This window comes from Rhinatrema bivittatum, chromosome 2 (assembly GCF_901001135.1).
Source record: "Rhinatrema bivittatum chromosome 2, aRhiBiv1.1, whole genome shotgun sequence".
Classification (NCBI taxonomy): Eukaryota; Metazoa; Chordata; class Amphibia; order Gymnophiona; family Rhinatrematidae; genus Rhinatrema; species Rhinatrema bivittatum.
In genome coordinates this window covers 34,270,942-34,292,127 of record NC_042616.1, presented here as the reverse complement: position 1 = coordinate 34,292,127, position 21,186 = coordinate 34,270,942, and the positions used below count along the sequence as shown (strand labels likewise).

The following is a 21,186-nucleotide window of genomic DNA, read 5'->3' as shown; positions in this document are numbered from 1 at the left end:
ACACAATTAAAATGGCTGTCAATCAAGAAAAATAAACTTAAAAAGCCACCTTTACTTACCCCCTCCAGCAGCTCTCCTACTCCTCTTCCATGCAGGCCGTAGCACACAGCAGAAGCAGCAGTAAAGGCTAAGCTCTATACTCATGGTCCTCTTCCTTAGGGCCCATGTCTCTCACACACACACCATACCAGTCATGCCCCCATGACCAGTTTCTGTCTCTCAAACACCAATCATCTCCCAAACAGTCTTTGACAAACACACCAGTCACCTTCCTGAACAGTTTCTCTCATGCCATACACACACACACAGGCTTCCCACTCCCGTGTTCCACTTACATATATGGGCTTCTCACTCTCATAATCACTTTCTCTTTCTCACACACACTCACCAGCCTCTCACTCCCATGCTTGTTCTCTCCACATGCACAGGCTTCTTATTCCCATAATCACTTTCTTTCTCACACACACACACACACACACACACACACCCACCCCAGTCACCTGATCTCTCTCATACATACACACACAGGCTTCCCACTCCCATGCTGTATCTCACACACTCCCAGCTTTCTCACTCCCATGCTCACTCTTCACATGCACAGGCTTCTCATTCCCATAATCACTTTCTTTCTCTCTCTCACATACACACAAGTCATCTGATCTTTCTCATGCATACACACACAGGTTTCCCACTTCCATGTTCTGTCTTACATATACAGGCTTCTCCCTCCCATGATGTGTCTCACATACACCCAGGTTTCTCACTCCCATGCTCACTCTCTTCACATGCACAGGCTTCTCATTTCCATAATCACTTTCTCTCTGTTACACACATACACACACACACACGCCAGTCTCTCTCTCATTTCCATGCTTGCTCTTCATGTACACAGGCTTCTCATTCCCTGTATCACATTCTCTCTCTCACATTCACATACACACCAGTCACACCGTCACCTTACCAACCAGTCTCTCTCTCATACATGCACATACACACAGGCTTCCCACTGCCATGCTCTCTCTCACATAATTAGGCTTCTCACTCCCATGCTTTCTTTCACATACACCCCCACAACACCAGGCTTCTTACTCCCATGCTTTCTCACATACCCAGATTTCTCACTTCCATGCTTTTTCTCTCTTTCTCACACACACACACATCAGTCACATCCCTGACTGTCTCACACACACATCAGTCATCTCCTTGAGCAGTCACTTTCATTGTCTCTCACATATACACAGACATCAGCTCTCTGACCAGTTTCAATCCCACACATGCTCTCGATCAAATACATTCTCTCACTTACACACAGGCTCTCAATCACACACATATTCTCTCACTTACACACTGGCTGGCTGGCTGCTTCTCTCTCTTTCTCTCACTCACTTCCTCTCTCTCTCTCTCCCCCCCCACCCCAGCACAAATGGTAGCTGCAGTAGCCTCCTCCCTCCTCCAGCCCCCGCAGGCCAAGAATGAAGAATCCCATCGACCGCGGGAGGCTCCTGCTGCTGTCTCCTTTCTCGATTACCGGCTGCTTCAATCGGGGGCCGATGCTGCAGTGGCCGCTGCTACTTTATCACACGGCATGGCTCTTTCTTCTTCCCGCGCACCGCGTATCACTTCCTGTTCCGGGTCGGGGGGGGGGGCAGGCGCAGGAAGAAGAAAAGGCCAGCCGCGGGTGCCACAACTTCTTTTAGCACTGCTGCCGTTCCCACTGGGCTTAAACGTGCTGATCGCCCGGCGGCAAGGGCAGCAGGGAAGGAAGAGCAGCGGGAGAGACCGGGAGCACGCAACACACCAGCCAGTGCTTGGCGACACACTGGTTGAGAACCGCTGCTCTAGTTTATATCAGAATGCTGGCGTAAGGAGGTGATGCAGCTGCCTTAAGCCTGTATTCTCTCTGAGGTGTGTTAATGCTGGGAACACCCTGATCATTGTCACTGTGAGTCTCCCTCACATCAAGTAATGTCTATCCTTTTATTTTCATATCCAGAGATTAACAGCAAGAGAAGACACAAGGAGACGCATCCTGAGGAACGCAATCAACATATGGAAATGAATAGAACTGTATCGGAGAAAGATGAAGCAGATACCTGCCCATGTTGTGTCTGGGGAAAAAACTACTGGAATCGGTGCAAGCCCCAAGAAAGGCTGAGAAACCCAGCAGCAGACTCCACTGAAAATGTGACTCTCTGTGAGCAAAATACACATCTGAGAGAACGGACTGGGATGAGACCATTTGCAGGCAATGAATGTGCAAGTAAAGCAATATTAAAAGTTAACCAGGAGATTTATACAAGAGAGAGAGCATTTCCAGGTAGTGAATGTAATAAAAGTGCTCTTTGTTCATCACAACTGAAAGTTCACCAAAAGATCCATTCCAAAGAAAAGCAATTTATATGTACCGACTCTACTAACAGGTTGAAGTGGAAATCAAAAATGAAAAGGTACGAAGAGATGCATAGAGCAGACAAAACATTCATGGACACTGAGTGTGATAAAAACTTCAGCGGCAAGTCAAAACTGAAACTTCACGAAAGGATACACACAGGAGGAAAACGATTTACATGTACTGAGTGTGATAAAAGCTTCAGCTGGAAATCTGACCTGAAAAGGCATGAAGTGGTCCACACAGGAGAGAAACCTTTTATATGCACTAAGTGTGATAAAAGCTTCAGCAGGAAATATGAACTGAAAAGGCATGAAATGATTTACACAGGAGAGAAACCGTTTACATGCACTGAGTGTGGGAAAAGCTTCTGTAAAAAAGGTGACCTGAAATCGCATGAAAGGATCCATACAGGAGAGAAACAATTTAAATGTGCTGAGTGTGATAAAAGCTTTTTCTGGAAATCTGAACTGAAACGGCATGGAATGATTCACACAGGAGAGAGGAAAAGCTTCCATAAAAAATGTGAACTGAAATGGCATGAAAGGATCCATACAGGAGAGAATCCATTTCAATGTACTGAGTGTGATAAAAACTTCAGCCGGCAATCTGAATTGAAAAGGCATGAAATGGTGCACACAGGAGAGAAACCTTTTATATGCACTAAGTGTGATAAAAGCTTCAGCAGGAAATATGAACTGAAAAGGCATGGAATGATTCACACAGGAGAGAAACCATTTGCATGCACAGAATGTGGGAAAAGCTTCTATAAAAAATGTCAACTGGAATGGCATGAAAGGATCCGTACAGGAGAGAAACCATTTAAATGTACTGAGTGTGATAAAAGCTTCAGCCAGAAATCTGATCTGAAATTGCATGAAATGATTCACACAGGAGAGAAACCATTTACATGCACTGAGTGTGGGAAAAGCTTCTATAAAAAATGTGAACTGAGAAAGCATGAAAGGACCCATACAGGAGAGAAACCATTTAAATGTACTGAGTGTGATAAATGCTTCAGCCGTCGCTCTGAACTGAAAGGGCATGAATGGATCCATACAGGAGAGAAACCATTTAAATGTACTGAGTGTGATAAATGCTTCAGCCATCAATCTGAACTGAAACTGCATGAAATGATTCACACAGGAGAGAAACCATTTGCATGCACAGAATGTGGGAAAAGCTTCTATAAAATATGTGAACTGAAATTGCATGAAAGGATCCATACAGGAGAGAAACCATTTAAATGTACTGAGTGTGATAAATGACCCAGCCATCAATCTGAACTGAAGCGGCATGAAATGATTCACACAGGAGAGAAACCATTTGTATGCACTGAGTGTGGTAGACGTTTCCGAACAAAATGGAAACTGAAACGTCATGAAAGGATCCATACAGAAGAGAAACCATTTAAATGTACTGCATGTTATGAAAGCTTCAGAAGCAAATGCCTTCTAAAAAAAAAGCATGACGATTCACAAAGGAGAGAAACCATTTACATGTACTGAGTGTCATATAAATTTCCGTCAGATATCACAACTGAAAAAGCATGAAAGGATCCACACAGGAGAAAATAATTTGGAGTAAATGTCTCTCACTGAATCTTGTTGAGTTCCTCCATGCGCTAACCCTGTTGCATAATACCTAAACTAAATCTCAGCTAGTTGACAACTTCTACTATTGAAGTATAAAGAGGAAGCAGAAAGAAAAATTCCTACTGGAGGCATGTTCCCAGTATAAAAAAGTACCCACTCCTAGTCTAAGCACTAGAACTAATAATGCTGGTAGTGATAGAGCTGAATCTTCAGAGAAAATTTCTGGTTCATGGACCCACTACAGCAGGTGATAAACTTCAGAAGCTAATGAAAAAAATTAAGAGAATTATGTACTAGCACGTGGACCCCTGAGTCTGTACTGTTCAGTAATAGATGACGTGTATCAGTATATTAACCCTTATAATATATAATATGCATATCAACAAGTGTCAACAGGAAACCCTGCATGGCCACAGTTTTATGTTTCAAAACACATTCAATTTAGCGATTCATTACTCAGAAACCTTTATACGGGGGGGCGCTGTTTGCTGACTGATGAGGGCAGACGTCTGATCGGAGAGCTCCGTCCCCCTCGACCCTAAAATCCAGCTATTTTTAATTATAGAGAACCATAAATCCACTAGAATTTACCCAGCAATACTATAGATTGGGATACTAACTGCTTATGGCGGCCAAACGGAAAACCACTGATTTAAAGCAGTTTTCTTACGGACGGTCCGTGGACGCTGGGCCTACTACCGAGGAAACCACCACGGACGTGCTTGAACACATGGAGCTGACTAAGGCCGCAGACAGGGGGGCGGAAAACCCAGCGGTAGTCGCTAGCACGGAGTCGGAGCTCCGGGATGAAATTCGCTCTTGGTTCATCGAATTTCGGGCGGACCTCCGCCAGCACAAGTCTGACCTCTTGGCGGCCATGGGTGACTTAAAAGAAGATTTCAATGCTCTCGGCAATCGGGTAGACGAATTGGATATACGTGTGGACCAACAGGGAGAGCTCATAAATGAGGTGACTGCTCAGCAATCCGCCCACAGCATTGAATTGACTGCCCTCGCCGACAAGGTCGAAGACCTTGAAAATCGAAGCCGGAGAAGTAATCTCCGTATTCGTGGAGTACCCGACACAGCGGAGTTTGAAGACGCTGAAGGGGTAGTGCGGCAGATCTGCTCGTTCCTCCTCAACACTACTGATTCGGGACAGGAACACGAGGAATCGCTTATTACTCCTATCCACTTCGACAGAGCTCACCGATCGCTGGGACAAAGTAGGGACTCCAGACCACACGACATAATTGTCTGCTTCCATGACTTTGGGCAGAAAACACGGATACTCAATGCCGCCAGGAAACTTAAAAACATAAATTGGAACAATCACACGCTTGAAATCTATCAAGACCTGGCGCCTGTTACCCTAAAGCGGAGGTATGAACTCCGGGAAGTTACTGCAAACTTGAGGGACTGCGCTGTACAATATAAATGGACTTACCCCTTTGGATTGCAATTTCAGGTGCGGGGAATCACTTATCGTGTCAAAAGCATAGAAGAGGCGGTTGAAGCCTTTAAACAGGCACAGCTGCCGACGCATTTTCAGGCTCCCAAAATGGCGGCGGCTCCTGCTAAAATTAGTGCTCCCCCGCGCTGGCAGAGAGTAGGCAAGGGAGGGAAACGCCTCCGTCGGCAATCATGAATGACTACAGTTGCAGCCGAAGAGAAGGGCTGAAGTTCTGCAGCCTCCTGCTCCTATACATTGGGAGGAGAACACTACTCACTGCAAGTTTTGAGGGCCCGGAGGGTTGCCACACTCTGCGGCTGGACTAATATGTCTGTGGAGTTCGGACTATAGTTTTGGATAATTACAGGTTTTGTATCTTACTTACTAAATGGTTCTGTTATTGAAGTTTATTCATTCTCACTGCTTTCAATTGTTCATATATTGCTCCTCCTTCTGAAGGGGGTTTTGTGGGGTCGGGGGGGGTGGAGGGTCTGCTCTCGCCAGGTTAAGCCGGTACCCCTAGGTGATACTAACCCGGGAGACTTTGACAGGGTTGGTTCTCACAATATGGGGTTATTCACTGGGGTTCCTTCCCTTCTCAACGTGGTTGTTGCTACAGCAGGGGTAATTGTTTATGTAGTGAAGGTGGTGGCGTATGGGGTACTTTGGGTTCAGGAGTACTCATTGCCTTGTAGCAGGCCGGGGATGTTTCTCCATCGAGCTGTCCTTTTTTCTTTTTCTTTGTTGCGATGGCCAGTCGTATTATCTCCCTAAATGTAAAGGGGTTAAATACACCCAGAAAGCGGTCTTTGCTACACCGGGAGCTATGCTCATTGAATGCTGCCCTTGTATATATACAGGAAACCTATATTAGAAAGCATCATGAGCGTCTCCTCACTTTCCAGCAATATCCAGGGGCGTATTGGGCAGCTAGTTCTAAAGAGGCTAAATATACGGGGGTAGGGATTTTGATAGCACAATCTTTTGTTCATGAAGTTGTACATAAACAGGTAGACCCATCCGGTAGATATCTTCTATTAAAAATTAAAGTGGGGAACAAAGTGTATACTCTATTAAATGTTTATTTCCCACATGGGAATCAGATCTCATTCTTTGAGATTCTGGATAAATTACTCCAGCAACATGCCGAGGGTGAGATTATACTAGGTGGGGATTTTAATGCCACCAGAGTCCCCAACTTAGATGCAGTTAATAAAGGGTCCACGACCAAGGGGGTACGGAAGGCATGGTGCGACTTTCTGGAGACTTGGAGTTTAGAAGATATTTGGCGCCAGAGAAACCCTAGATCCCGTTCCTATACTTTTTATTCTACGCCACACAATACATACTCACGCATAGACTATTTTTTCATTTCCCGTACGTTTCAGAATGCGATTGGCCGGGTGGGTATTGATAATGCCACTTGGTCGGACCACGCTCCCATTTGGGTAGAGGCCAATATGCGAGATAACGATACTGGTCTTCACACGTGGAGGCTAAATGACACTCTCCTGCGCGATGCAGCCTTTGTTCAAACCATGACTACTCAAATGCAAGAATATTTTGATTTAAATAAATCAGCTGACATTACCCCTACTACTTTATGGGATTGCTCTAAGGCAGTGGCACGAGGCGTCCTTATTGGTCGCGCGGCATACTGTAACAAAGAGCGGGAAAGGAGTAGACAGGCTATGCTGCGGGAATTGGACCATTTAACTAAACAACACACCCTCACGCTTTCCAAAAAGATTTATCAGCAGATAACCCGTGTTAGGGATTCTCTGGGTGCGCTGGACGATGCTGTTATTAGTCATAATCTTTCCATGTTAAAACAAAAATTCTTTGAAGGTGGTAATAAAGCGGGTAGGCTACTAGCCCAGAAGTTAAAAGCTGCACGAGCAATGACGCTAGTGGCTAAGGTCCGGGACAAGCAGGGGGCGATAGTTACTTCTTCAAAGATATCCAGCAAGCGTTCACTGATTTTTATGCCACATTATATACTGCAGCGGATAATATATCTGATGCAACTATACAGAGCTATTTGGAATCAGTCACTCTACCAACTCTATCCCCTATGCATTTGGAGATGCTGGACAAGCCCATTTCCCAATTAGAAGTGCTGGAGGCGATTAAAACTCTGAAAGCGGGGACAGCCCCAGGGATAGATGGATTTACAGCCACTTATTATAAAAAATTTTCTAATATCCTTGTAGCTCCACTCACTGACCTGTTTAATTCACTACGCAGTAATGGAGGTTTTGCTACAGATGCCAATACATCTTAGCTAAGTAAATAAGACTAAATAAGTTTGTATTATATTATATTACTTTACTTATTCTTACTTTAAAATTTTTTAATGTAATTGGCCATTCTCTGTTTAGTCATCATTATTTTTATTGATTACCTAAAATGTTGTATTTTTATTCATACCTATTTTACTGTTTTAAGTTTTATTTAGTATTAATTTTTAACCTTTTAACTGTTAAGGTTATTTACTGCTGTAAACCGTTTTGGTCAGTAAGCCTTACTGGAAAACGGTATATAAATTTGTTTAAATAAATAATAAATAAATAAATACAGCAGGGATTTCTGTTATCGCCAAACCAGGCCGGGATCTGGGCGTTTGTGGCTCGTACAGGCCGATATCATTAATAAATATAGAAACCTTTATACGGGCAGATTGTAAACATCCGGTCCAACAGTCACACTCACAACACTTATTCCCTCATGTAGTGCTTACCACTCTGAATCCAGGCCTCACATCCATACAATCACTCATTCCGTCCAATGCGAGAACTTCGCAGCACTAATGTTGATTTCAATTGGGACGATATCCCCTGCCAGAAAGAGATACTGAGTGTGAAAAGTGAGCTGAGTGGTGTTTGTTACACCATAGAACACTGAACACACAATCATGTAAAAGCAAAACTTAGTTTATATAATTTCTACAGTATTTAGTAAAGATGAGCAAAGAAATATCACAGCAGTATAGCAATATTGCATAGATCAATACAGATAAATAGAATTTCCTAGTGTGTAGCCCGATGGCCTCAGGACCAGTGGGTTATGTGCTCCCCTGCTAGCAGATGGAGACGTAGATATACCCCTGCTGTGTCCTCAGCCATTCAGTATCTCTCCATCTCCTAGCAGATGTGGACGTGCTATCCCCAAAACAGCATTGGTGTTTAGCGGGATTGCAGTACAAGTTTGAAGAAGAAAATTTACTTTTTAGATTGGAGAAAGATTGAGCCCTGCTCTCCTGTGGTGATACCTAAAGGTCCCTTCCCCAATTGAGAATTCCTGAAGCAATTTCCAAGATCCCTCAGAGGTGTGACTTGGTCCGGTAGCCAGTTCCCAGCATGGACCTTGCTGCTGAAGCAGCTGAAAGGCAGCAGGTGCAGGAAGCCGAGCACAGTGATGACCTAAGCCCGCTCCCTCTGCAAACGGAGGCCATCTCTGTACTCAGCCGGTAAGGGCCAAGCCCAGATAAGTAAAGAAGAATGCCTCCGATTCAGAGACATTGAAGGGCTTCGGTCAATCTTTCCTCAGGTCTCCTTGCTCAGCATGCTGTACCTATGACGTTCCCAATCCCGTTGGGGCAAGGGAAGGAGGTTTCCGAGCAGGTTGAGTGGTCCCCTGCAGGGCTAAGCCCCGCGTTGGGCTTGGTGGGCACTCCATGTGGCAGGCCGCAGCGGCGCAGTCTTGCGCGCAGTTTGGTGTGGCGCCATTTTCCCCCATCGACCGTCAGTATGCGAGGTGCGGGCCAACCTGTTGTGCATATAAGTGTGCACACAAGTACATGCATACATTTGCGCACAACTGGACGCTTTTACTTACACGCGTTGGGGCAGATTTGTGCGCGCTCGAGCTCAGGCGCTAATCGGTTGAATGCACAAGCTACAGATAACTATGGCTCCGGCGACACTTCCTTTGGGCTGCCTGCCATATTAGGACTGCACAATCTGACCTAGAATCCTTCCTGTGTCAGCATTGTGAGGAAGCCCAGGGAGGGCTGTACTCTCAGAACTTCTCCAAGCCTATCCCCTCCCAGTCGGAGGACGAGTCAGCCATGAACTTATCTGGTAGCACCCCGGATCTGAGCAATCCCGGGGCTGCATCCTCCCCAGGAGAGGGCAGTTCAGCAGCCCCTACCCCAGTTCCTCCTGGACTAGGTATGGACCTGGCGACCTTTCCTTGGGTGGAATTCTTTTAGGGCCTTCAAGCCTTTGTTCAGGCACAATCACCTGCTGCCCCTGCCCGTTCTGAGCCCCAGCTAGGACGGCCTCGACCTCCCAGCCCTATCAGCGCTGCCTCAGGACATGGCTCGCCTCACCAAAGGTATCCCTGACAGGGATCCCAGACACCTCGGACGACGATGGGGATGCAGACTCATTGGAGGACGGGAAAATACCCCGTCCTCCAATGGAGCCATAATGGACCATGCTTCAGTTTTTCCACAGAGATGAATTGCCGGTCCTGGTCTCCCAGATCCTGAAGACTGGGAGTTCCTGGCATGGACCCTCTTTCACAACCAAAGAGGAATCCCATCCTGGCGTCTCTACAGGAATCCTCTTGCTATTTCCCGATGCTGGAAGCCATCCAGGAGTTGACTGACCTGGATTGGGACGCCTCGGAAGCCAGTTTTAAAGGAGGTCAAGCCTTGGATGCCTTGTACCCTCTGGACCCGGCAGATGAATGTCAAGCCTATACCATGCGAATCCCACGGGACAATTCCAAGTGTTGTATCAAGCAGATCCACATAGCCAAGGCTGGGTCCATCTGTCTACTTAGCTAAGGCCAAGTGATTCTGCTTGTATGTATTGTATGATTCCTTCATAATCTGAATGATATTGTATTTGGAATCTTATTTGATCTACCTTTGTTTACCTGTGCCCATGAACGATACCAAGGAATCGCCCATGTGATGAGTCTCGATTTCAAGCGGTTATGGATAAGCAGTCGCCCTATCCCTAGATCAGGGCATCTATAATATTGCTGGGATTCAGCGCTTATGTTTCGTTGAGTACAGTTACAGTCACCAGTTTTAAATCAAGTTATTAAGTTGTATCCACATTTTATTCAAGTTTTTCAATAGTATGTCCACAATGGCTTTGGAAGAGAATACTGAATGGCTGAGGTCACTGCAGGGGTTTATCTAGGGTGACATCAGCTTTTGAAACCTGACACCATCTTCATCTGCTAGCAGGGGAGCATTAAACCCACTGGTCCCGAGTCCATCTGACTACACTAAGGAAAACGGCAGTGAATGAATGCGCGCCTGTGCGGACCCGGCCTAGATTTAACACGCGACCACCCGCCGCCCGCCGGCCGTCTCGAACTAACGCGTGTCCCCCCGCCGCCGCTGCCTGGAACAGGCACCCACCCGCCCGCGGCCTAGATTTAACACGCGACCACCCGGCTCCCGCCGTCGCCGGCCGCCTGGAACCACGCGGCCCTCCGACAGGTATTTAAAAATTTTTATTTTTTTTTCTGACAGGTTTTATGTGTCCCACATCATTACATTTTCTCGATCATCTCTGTATCGCTTTTTTTTTAAATTGTGTTTTATTGTTTTTGAGTATCTTAAGCGGTGTCGATGGATTTGTTACTAGACTCACAGTCCTAACTCCTACTAGGGGGAGGCGGTAAACTAACACGTTACGGCCGCGGCAAAACAGTGCGTTACTAATGAGAGAACCTGAGTGCCCGTTACGGTATCGGAGGGGAATAGCTAATTCCTTCATTATACAGCTAATTCGTTCATTTACATGCCGGGTGCGGGAAGGGTTACGCGTCTGTTTTAAGAAGCGCTACGGACGCGCAAAACTGGAGACTGTATCGCTGGTTTGCCTTACGCGTCCGAATTGTGCGCAGCGAGCTCGTTACAGACGAGAAATCTTCAACTGAACTTTACTGTATCGAGCTGAAAATGACTAAAAAAAACCCAATGATTATATTCTACAGTTTCAGGCCTTCCTTATGCTAAGCTCTGTGCAATGTGTATATATTGATCCATATTTATCAATTATTGGTGATTTTGATCCATAACGAACCCCACCTTTGAATACAATGTCTTCTTGGAATCTAATTACTAACTGCCTAAAATAATTGTAAAACACTGAGTCATGCTAATGCACTGAATACCCCAAATGAATCAGATGCTGCACCATATTTTGTGGTGATAAAGTGAAAAATTACTTCCACGCTGTCTTATAATGTTCTGTGTCTTTACGCCTATGAACTACAACATCCAATCTCTCCTTTTGCATAAGTTGCTACTTTCTAGTTTGCCAAAGAGTTATGTCTGGGGTGACATTTTCATTCCACTTCATCAAATTGCATTTTCCTAGCGTGTAGCAGATGGACTCAGGACCAATGGGTATAGTGTACTCCTGATAGCAGTTGGAGAAGGATCAGATTTCAATCTGACATCAGCCCCCTAGTACATATACCCCTGCAGGAAGTGCAGCTCTTCAGTATTTTCCATCTCCATAGCAGTTAGGGACTCTATGCAGGCTAGCACAGCGTTAGAGTAAGTTTTACCGAAGAAACCCAAATCAAGAAGAGATCTTACCTCTACAGACGAGCCCCGCTCTCCTGCGGTGACACCCATTGGGTCCCTACCCCAGTCAAGATTCCCAAGGTGATTTCTGCGATCCCTCGGAAGTGAGCCTCGGTCCAGCGGCCGACATTCGGTGGGAACCTAGACCCCGACATTGGGTGAGGCTGAGAGGCAGCGGGTGCAACCTCGAGTGCGGCGGTTAAGGTATTTTCCCTCTCCCCCCGCAGCCGGAGTCCGCCCGGAACGAAACCAGGAAGCGCCGGGACAAGGTAAGGTAGAAATCTATTTAAAAGTCTCCGGTCTACAAAGCTCGAGGAGACGCACAGGACGCCAGCCGGGACCAGTGCTACCGGGTTGATCGGCCCTAGCAGGGCTAGACCCCCGGTCAGATCCGTGGGTCCTCCTATGTGTAGACCCTCCGAGGTGGTCGCCATATTGTCCGCGTGGTCGCCATTGCCATTTTTGCCCTGTTTGCCGCCCTGTCTGCTGTCTCAATCCGTACACACAGAGGCGAGCCGTGCGCACAAATTCCTTGTGCGCACAACCAAAGCGCATAGCCACGTGCTCACTACTCGGCATGTGCGCACAACTCGGCATGTGCGCACTAAACCTACACATGCATCTTCGACGCACAACTGTATTATAAGCGCACATATCATGGCTCCACCTGAAGATAAGCTCAAAGCTCAGAGCCTTTGCCCAGCATGCCACATTAGGGCGGCACAGCATGAGGAGGCCAAGGCCCTGTGTATACATTGCGAAGAGGCCCTAGGGGACCCAACTCATGGCCCTCCCCAGCTGGTTCCGGACCCCAGCCCTTCAAGCGGTACGCCAGACCTAGCACCACACAGTGGGACCTCGCCTCAAACGGGGCTCCCCAGGGACACAGCGCCCCCTAGTCTAGACCCAGCTTCTATCTCCTGGGTGGAATTCTTCAAAGGTCTGCATACCTTCGTCCACATACAACCTGGGCCTCCTACAATGCGGCCACAAGCACCACCAGAGGACCTCAACATGCCATGACTCTCTATGCCCAGGGAGGTGATCCCACCGCCCAGAAGCCCCACCTTTGGGGACACAGACATCTCAGATGAGGAGTCAGAACCCCTGGAGGAGGGGGAACTCCCTCCAGGGACAGAACCCCATCAAGCCATGTGACGCTTCTTCACCAAGGATGAACTTCTAGACCTAGTGCCGCACAGATTGAAAGAGCGTGCCATCCCAGGCACAAGCGCCTCGGGGGAACCTAAGCTGAACCCACTTTTGGAAGGACTTCATCAGACCTCCTGTCATTTCCCATCATTACAAACCGTCCAGCAACCAATTGACCTGGAATGGGAGGCACCAAAAACCACGTTCAAAGGGGGCTGGGCTCTGGCAGCCATGTACCCTCTGGACCCAGCCGCCAAAGATCTCCTGGCATGTCCGAGAGTGGAGGCCATGGTCTGCGCGGTCTCGAAGCGCACTACTATCCCAGTGGAGGGAGGAGCAGCACTCAAGGATGCTCAAGACAGACGTCTGGAATCCATCCTCCAACAGTCCTTTGATATCTCCACTATGTCTTTACAGATCGCGGCCTGCTGTGCCGTGGTGACACACGCCTGCTTAGCACAGACCAAGAACAACACCCCTGGGGAAGCCCTGGAACCAGCCGTATAATTTCTCGCAGACGCAGCTTCGGATCTGGTACGCACGGCAGCTAGAGGAGTCTCATCCGCAATGGCAGCCAGAAGACAAATCTGGCTCCGAAACTGGTCAGGCGACGCATCCTCCAAAACAAGACTCACAAGGATGCCCTTCAAGGGAACACTCCTGTTCGGAAGCGAACTAGGGAAACTAGCCAACAAGTGGGATGAGTCCCACTGCCACGGCTACCGGAGGACAGGAATAAGAGAAAACAGCGATCCTTCCTTTGGATCTCCGGGACAGAGGGTCACAACGCTTCAAACCGTATAGAAGCTCATTTCAAGCGGCCCGCCCTGCGGGCCGGAGCCAGTCCCTTTCGGAACAAGCACAATAAAAGGGGAGCCAGCTCGGGCCCAGGCCCTAGCTGCACCCCACAATAAAAATCAGATGACCCATCCAAAGGAAGAAGCCCAAGAGAGGGGCAGTGGAAGCTACACTGACCAGGTTACTAGCCTTAGAGGCTATAATACCGGTGCCTCCACAACAAATAAATACTGGCCATTATTCCATCTATTTTATCATTCCCAAGAAGGAAGGAACATCCAGACCTATCCTGGACCTCAAGGCGGCCAACCGTTACCTGAAGATTACCCGCTTCCGCATGGAAACCCTATGCTCGGTAATAAGGGCGATACAATCGGGACAGTTCCTTACCTCCCTGGATCTGTCGGAAGCCTACCTACACATTCCGATCCATCAAGAGCATCAGCGTTTCCTACGCTTCTCGATCCTGGACCGTCACTACCAGTTCCGGGCACTACCTTTCGGGTTAGCCACTGCACCCCGGACGTTCACCAAGATCGTAGTAGTAGTGGCAACAACACTGAGGAAGGAAGTGATCCGTGTGCACCCTTATCTAGACAATGGGCTGATCAGAGCGAAATCCCCAGAGGAAAGCCACCAGGCAACCAACAGAGTCAAAACTCTACTGGAGAGCCAAGGCGAGGTGAGACAGCGTTTAATGCTGGGACTGAGTTTTTCTTTTCCCCGTGAACTATTACCTAAAGGCGATTACCTTGCTTGAAATTCTTTGGAAACTCGTGTTCTCTGATTGCCGCGGGGGTGAAGGACGTAAGTCTGCCCTGAACGTTTGGACAACCAATTATCAGCTGCCACGTGAATAGGAGGGGCCGGAAGGTAATTTTAAATTACATCCTCTACGGCGCACAGCTGCCGAGGCACGCCGCCGAAGCCGCACGCCAAAGGGGCGCGCGGCTCTGACCGGCTCCGACCGGAAACGCCCGGAAAAGCCAGGTACGCCTTGTTGAACTTTATATTTCAAGAAAAGAAAAAGATTTTCTACTATTCCCTACACCTCACGGTATGTTAAAATATTTCTTCTTGGATTTATTGGATTTTTAAATAATGCATACACCTCGCTCTCCATAGAGAAGTATATTTTAATATTGTAAGGGCTACTTTGTGCTTCCTGGCTAAAGTTTTGAGCTGATTTCTTATTAGAGTTTATGCCTCATACTAAGAGGAAGGCCAGGATAAGGCCAACCCCAAGTACACCGACAGCTCAACTAGGCCAAAGGACTGTCACAGAGTGGATGAATCCTCCACATAGTACCCCTGTTGAGGGGGCCGCTAAAGAGATGGAATTAGGGCAAACTCCATCTCTTTTGGCCGAGGACATCTCTTTAAGTCCAGGGGCGCCAGACATTCCAACTCCACCCGGCAATGAAGGGGGTTCTACCCATCAATTTGCCGAATATCTCTCAGGAGACCCAGAGAGTGTTGATGAATCTGGTAACATGGCCGGGGAAAAGGAAGAGATATTCAAAAGCAAGATTTCTTCCTTAAATAAAACGGACCAAAATACAGGACGAGATAATTCTCCCTCCAAAACTCAGAAACATCATTTGGGTGATGGAAATCAAGTAATACCAGCTCAGGAAGTCATAATTAAACCTGCAAATTTAACTTTGGACACTCTTTGGACTTATTTGACAAAATTGGACTCATCTATAAAAAATTTAACAAAAGTGGTAAATGAAACTAATCTGGTAGTTAGAAGTAACGCTGATGTATTGACTGCTCAACAGAAGCAAGTAAATGATATGGAACAACGCTTGTTAAAAGTAGAGAATGTACAGGTTCATCAAATTAAATCTGAGGGTGAATTACAAAGAAAGATTGAAAATATAGAGAATTATTCTCGTATGCTTAATTTGAGGATCATAAATTTTCCTATCACAAGTAAAATGGGTCCGATAGATCTATTTAGAGCTTATGAAACCAAATCTTAAAGATCCCAGAACAATGTACTCCTACAATAGTCAAAGCATTTTATATCAATACCTCTACCTCTGTTAAGGTGAAAGAGCAGACAAAATTTGGAAGGCAGAATAAAGATTCAGAAGATCCAAATAAAGAAATCTCAGTAGATCTATCGGATTTTTTGGAAAAATCTCAGGAAGAGATAGTCATAGAAAAAAGAGGAAATTTGCTTATTACCCTAGCATTTATTTTGGATAAAGATAACATTCTGAAATATTTTTTTAGAAATAGATCTAAAACTTATTACGGTTACAAGATCTGGATTTATCCAGATCTTGTAAAACCTACTCAGCTTAGGAGGAAGAAATTTCTTGATTTAAGACATCATGTAATAGAACAAGGAGGTCAATTTTTATTGCGCTACCCCTGTAAGTGTGTAATTAAGATCAAAGGTCAGACATATCATTACACAGACCCAGAACATCTAAAAGCACTCCTGGGAGTAAAATAAATGGCAGAGAAAAGTAATTGGGAGGACTACCTTACATTTTCATAGTTAGAATTTTTTTTTTCATTTGTATTGCTCAAGAGGGATATACTTCTCTAATTTTCTTATAAAGATACAGAAAAGATATTTGAGTTATTTCCTTGCAAATGATTTTCTTTGTATATTGGATTTTTATGTTTGTTTTCTTTTCTGTAAATTCAATACTGCAAGTAATTCTTGTATTGTATTTTAAAATGGATAAATAAAGAATTTAAAAAAAAACAAAAAACTCTACTGGAGAGCCTCGGATGGGGGGTCAACACAAACAGGAGCTGCCTGCAGCCTTCCCAATCTCTAGAATACCTGGGAGTCTGGTTTGACACCAAACATGACAAGATCATCCTGACACCGGCAAGGAGATCAAAACTGATGACCCAGTTTCAAACCTTGTTGAGCGTTCCTCGCCCTACAGCATAGGATTACCTACAAGTTCTCGGCCTCATGGCATCCACATTGGAGGTAGTCCCATGGCCACGGCTCACATGAGACCCCTACAACGCTCACTTCTATCACGATGGAATCCTCTGTCCCAGAACTACACCATACGGCTTCAACTTCCGGACAGAGTTCGGGCCCAACTACGATGGTGGCTACAAGAAGCCCAACTGAGCCAGGGACCGAGACTATCCTCCCCAACCTGGATCCTACTCACCACGGATGCCACCCTACGAGGATGGGGAGCACACTGCCAGGAGCTAACTGCCCAAGGGCAATGGAACGAACAAGAGTTGGGAAGGAATATCAATCGCCTAGAATCCCGGGCAGTCAGACTAGCCTGCCTAAAGTTTGGTCACAGACTCTGAGGCAAAGCAGCCAGAGTAATGTCAGACAACGCCACAACAGTGGCCTACATCAACAGTCAGGGAGGAACCAGAAGCCAACAGGTGTCACTGGAAATAGACCCCCTAATGTCATGGGCGGAAGTGAATCTTCAAGAGATCTCGGCCGTCCACATTTCCGGGAAAGACAATGTCGCAGCGGACTACCTCAGCAGAGAGAGTCTAGATCCAGGAGAATGGAGGCTGTCAACCACAGCATTCCAATGGATAGTAAACCATTGGGGAACACCAACCATTGACCTCCTGCCAAACCGGTCCAACACCCAAGTACCCAGTGTTTTCAGCCGCAGGCGGGAACCCCAGTCCCAGGGAATCGGTGCCCTGGTATAGACCTGGCCACAGGAGGCTCTGTTATACGCCTTCCCGCCATGGCCCCTATTGGGCGCGATCATCCACAAGATAGAACACCACAGGGGGCCAATACTTCTAGTGGCCCCGGACTGGCCAAGTAGACCGTGATAGGCATACATGCGAAGACTGTTGGCAGGGAACCCCCTGCCGCTACAGAGACCTGCTCCAACAGGGACTGATCCTCCACAAGAATCCAGCTCTATTCTCTCTTACGGTCTGGCCATTGAGAGGGCTCACCTAAAGAGGAGAGGATACTCAGGAGCAGTAATTGACACCCTACTCTGAGCACGCAAGTTCTCCACATTCCTGACATACATAAGGATTTGGAGAGTATTCGAATCCTGGCGTGAGGACCACGACATCATACCACACTCAGTCAAAATTCCTGCAATTTTGGAATTCTTACAGAATGAACTACAGAAGGGATTGTCCCTCAACTCCAAGGTACAGGTGGCAGCCTTGTCATGCTACGGAACCAAGAGCGAGAGTGGCAGCATAGCCTCTCACCCGGATGCCTCCTGCTTCCTGAAAGGAGTCAAGCACATCCGACCACTCCTAAAGTGGCCGGTGCCTCTTTGGAACCTCAACCTGGTCCTAGATTTCCTAACAGGAACCTCCTTCAGGCCTGTCTCTCCGGCTATTAATATTGGAAACAGCCTTCCTGCCAGCTATTAATATTGAAAACAGCCTTCCTGCTGGCAGTCTGTTCAGCTCGTCGTATATCCGAGCTACAAGCACTGTGCTGCCGGGAACCGTTCCTCAGACTCACCCCAGGAACAAGAAAATTATTCCTTACCTGCTAATTTTCGTTCCTGTAGTACCAAGGATCAATCCAGACGGTGGGTTATATCCCCCGTCCAGCAGATGGAGTCAGACAAGACTTCGAAGGGTGTTAGCATATAAGCCAGTGCACCCTCTGCAGGAGCTCAGTATAGAGTATATCAAAGCCCAACGAAAAAACTGAAGAAGAAGAATGGATCAAGTGCTCTCAACCATAACAGGCCATAATCAACAATTCAAAATGCCAGCCAACGCATGGCAAAAACTGCAGCTTGCAAAAGAGCTGTGAACACAGAATCAGAGAATGAAAAGACACAACATCCTTCAGAAAGAAGAGAGCAGTCCGAGCAGGAAAGAGCCTAGAACCCAGAGAACCCAATGAGGTGGGCGTCTGGACTGATCCTTGGTACTACAGGAACGAAAATTAGCAGGTAAGGAATAATTTTCTTTTCCCTGTACGTACCAGGATCAGTCCAGTCGGTAGGATGTACCAAAGCTTCCCTACTCCGGGTGGGCCCCTGAAAGCCCTGCTCGGAGAACCTGGTCGCCAAAGTGTCCAGAGGCTGACGACGCCAGGTGTAGACGATAATGTGTCGTGAAGGTGTGCAGCGATTTCCAAGTCGCTGCTCAACAAATCTCCTGAGAGGAAACAGACTGAAACTCTGCCCAAGAGGCTGCTTGCGAGCGAAGAGAATGAGCTATGACGCCCCGAGGGGGAATCCGCCCCGCTCCTATGTAGGCTGACGTAATGGCATCCTTTAGCCATCTCGCAATCGTCATCTTCGAGGCCTGGGACCCTTTTCTCGGACCCGACCAGAGGACAAACAAATGGTCAGAAACCCGGAAGTCATTAGTGACCTCCAGGTAGTGGAGCAATGTGCGCTTGACATTTAGGAGATGGAGAGACCTTGGTACGTCGGATGTGAAGGACGGAAGCTCGACCGTCTGGTTCAAGTGGAAGGCAGAGACTACCTTGGGCAAGAAGGAAGGGACAGTGCGGAGGGAGACACCTGAGTCCGTGAAGCGGAGATAGGGTTCCCTACAGGATAACACTTGAAGTTCCGAGATGCGACGAGCGGAGCAGATGGCCACAAGGAAGACTGCCTTGAGGGTGAAGTCCTTGATGGTGGAATGGCGCTGAGGCTTGAAAGGAGGCCCTGCCAGCGTCCGAAGATTCAAGTTAAGGCTCCAGGAGGGGCACGGGTCCCTTACCGGGGGCCGCAAGTGCTTCACCCCCTTAAGGAACCGGGCGATGTCCAGCTGTAGCAGGAGAGAAGGATGATCTGCATACTGTACGAGCGAACCAAGGGCGGCTACTTGAACTCGCAGAGAATTATAGGCAAGACCTTTGTCCAGTCCGTCTTGAAGGAACTGCAGGATCTGAGGGACTGAGGCCTTCGTGGGACGAGTACCATGTGCAGAGCACCACACCTCGAAGACCTTCCAGACCCGCACATAAGCGACTGAAGTAGAAGTCTTCCGGGCCTTTAGTAGAGTCGAAACTACCGTCTCAGGGTATCCTCTGCACCTGAGGCAGTGCCGCTCAAAAGCCAGGTCGCAAGACAAAAGTGTTCTGCCTGCTCGAAAAATACCGGTCCCTGATGGAGCAGTCGAGGAAGATGTCCCAACTGAAGCGGACAGTCGACTGCTAGCTGTAGCAGATCCACAAACCAGGGTCGACGTGGCCATTCGGGAGCCACCAGAAGTACGGACCCCTAATGACACTCTATTCTCTGAAGGATCTTGCAGACTAGAGGCCAGGGAGAAAAAACGTAGAGTAGGAGGTGACGCGGCCACAGCAGGACTAGAGCACCTACCCCTTCCACGCCGCACTTTCTTCTGCGGTTGAAGAAGCGGGACACCTTGGCGTTGAGAGATGTCACCATCAGATCCAAGTGAGGCGACCCCCACTGATGAACGAGAAGCTGCATCGCTTCATCGGAGAGAGACCACTCTCCTGGGTCTAACTGCTGCCGACTCAGATAGTCCGCCTGAATGTTGTCTACCCCCGCAATGTGTGAAGCAGCTAGGCGTGCTAGATGATTCTCTGCCCACACCATCAGACGCTCCATCTCGAGTGATACATGCCGGCTCCTTGTGCCTCCCTGGCAATTGATATACGCTACAGTGGTGGCGTTGTCCGAGAGTATCCTTACCTCCCGATTCCGCACCAGGGGAAGAAAGTGTATGAGCGCCAAGCACACTGCTCTGGTTTCCAGGCGATTGATCGGCCACAACGCTTGTGTCTTCGTCCACGTCCCCTGCACCGCGCTCCACTCGCATACTGCCTCCCATCCGGCGAGACTGGCATCGGAGGTGACTACCATCCAGTTTGGAACCTCTAGGGAGAAGCCGCGGGCTAGATGTCTCGGGTCAAACCACCACCGCAGACTGTCCCTGGTGACCTGTGGGAGAGGGAGCACGATCTGATAGTCCCGTAGAGACTGGGCCTTGTCCGGACGTAAGAAGACCTTGCCCTGACGCGTATCGAACCGCGCTCCCAAGAAGCCCAAGTGTTGTGAGGGAATGAGGGAACTCTTGGCGAAATTCACGACCCAGCCCAGTGAGCGGAGAAGTCGAACTACCCTGGAGACAGCCGACTGTCCTTGGGGAAAGGACTTCGCACGTATCAGCCAGTCATCTAAGTAGGGATGGACGAGAATCCCCTCGCGCCTCAGGGCTGCCGCCACTACCACCATAACCTTCGTGAACGTTCGAGGGGCAGTCGCCAGCCCGAAGGGGAGAGCCTGGAACTGGAAGT

The 21,186-nt window shown here is 47.8% G+C and overlaps 1 protein-coding gene across 1 annotated transcript in view; it reads left to right on the top strand.

Moving 5' to 3' along the window:
• Positions 1-3,684, top strand: part of LOC115083782 (gastrula zinc finger protein XlCGF26.1-like) — a 78,990-nt gene extending 75,306 nt beyond the window's left edge. The window contains exon 4 of the mRNA XM_029587801.1: positions 1,994-3,684. Within this exon, the coding sequence (XP_029443661.1) occupies positions 1,994-3,657 (1,664 nt within the window). The 3' untranslated portion in view covers positions 3,658-3,684. The remainder of the gene's footprint in view (positions 1-1,993) is intronic.
• The last annotated feature ends 17,502 nt before the right edge of the window (positions 3,685-21,186 follow it).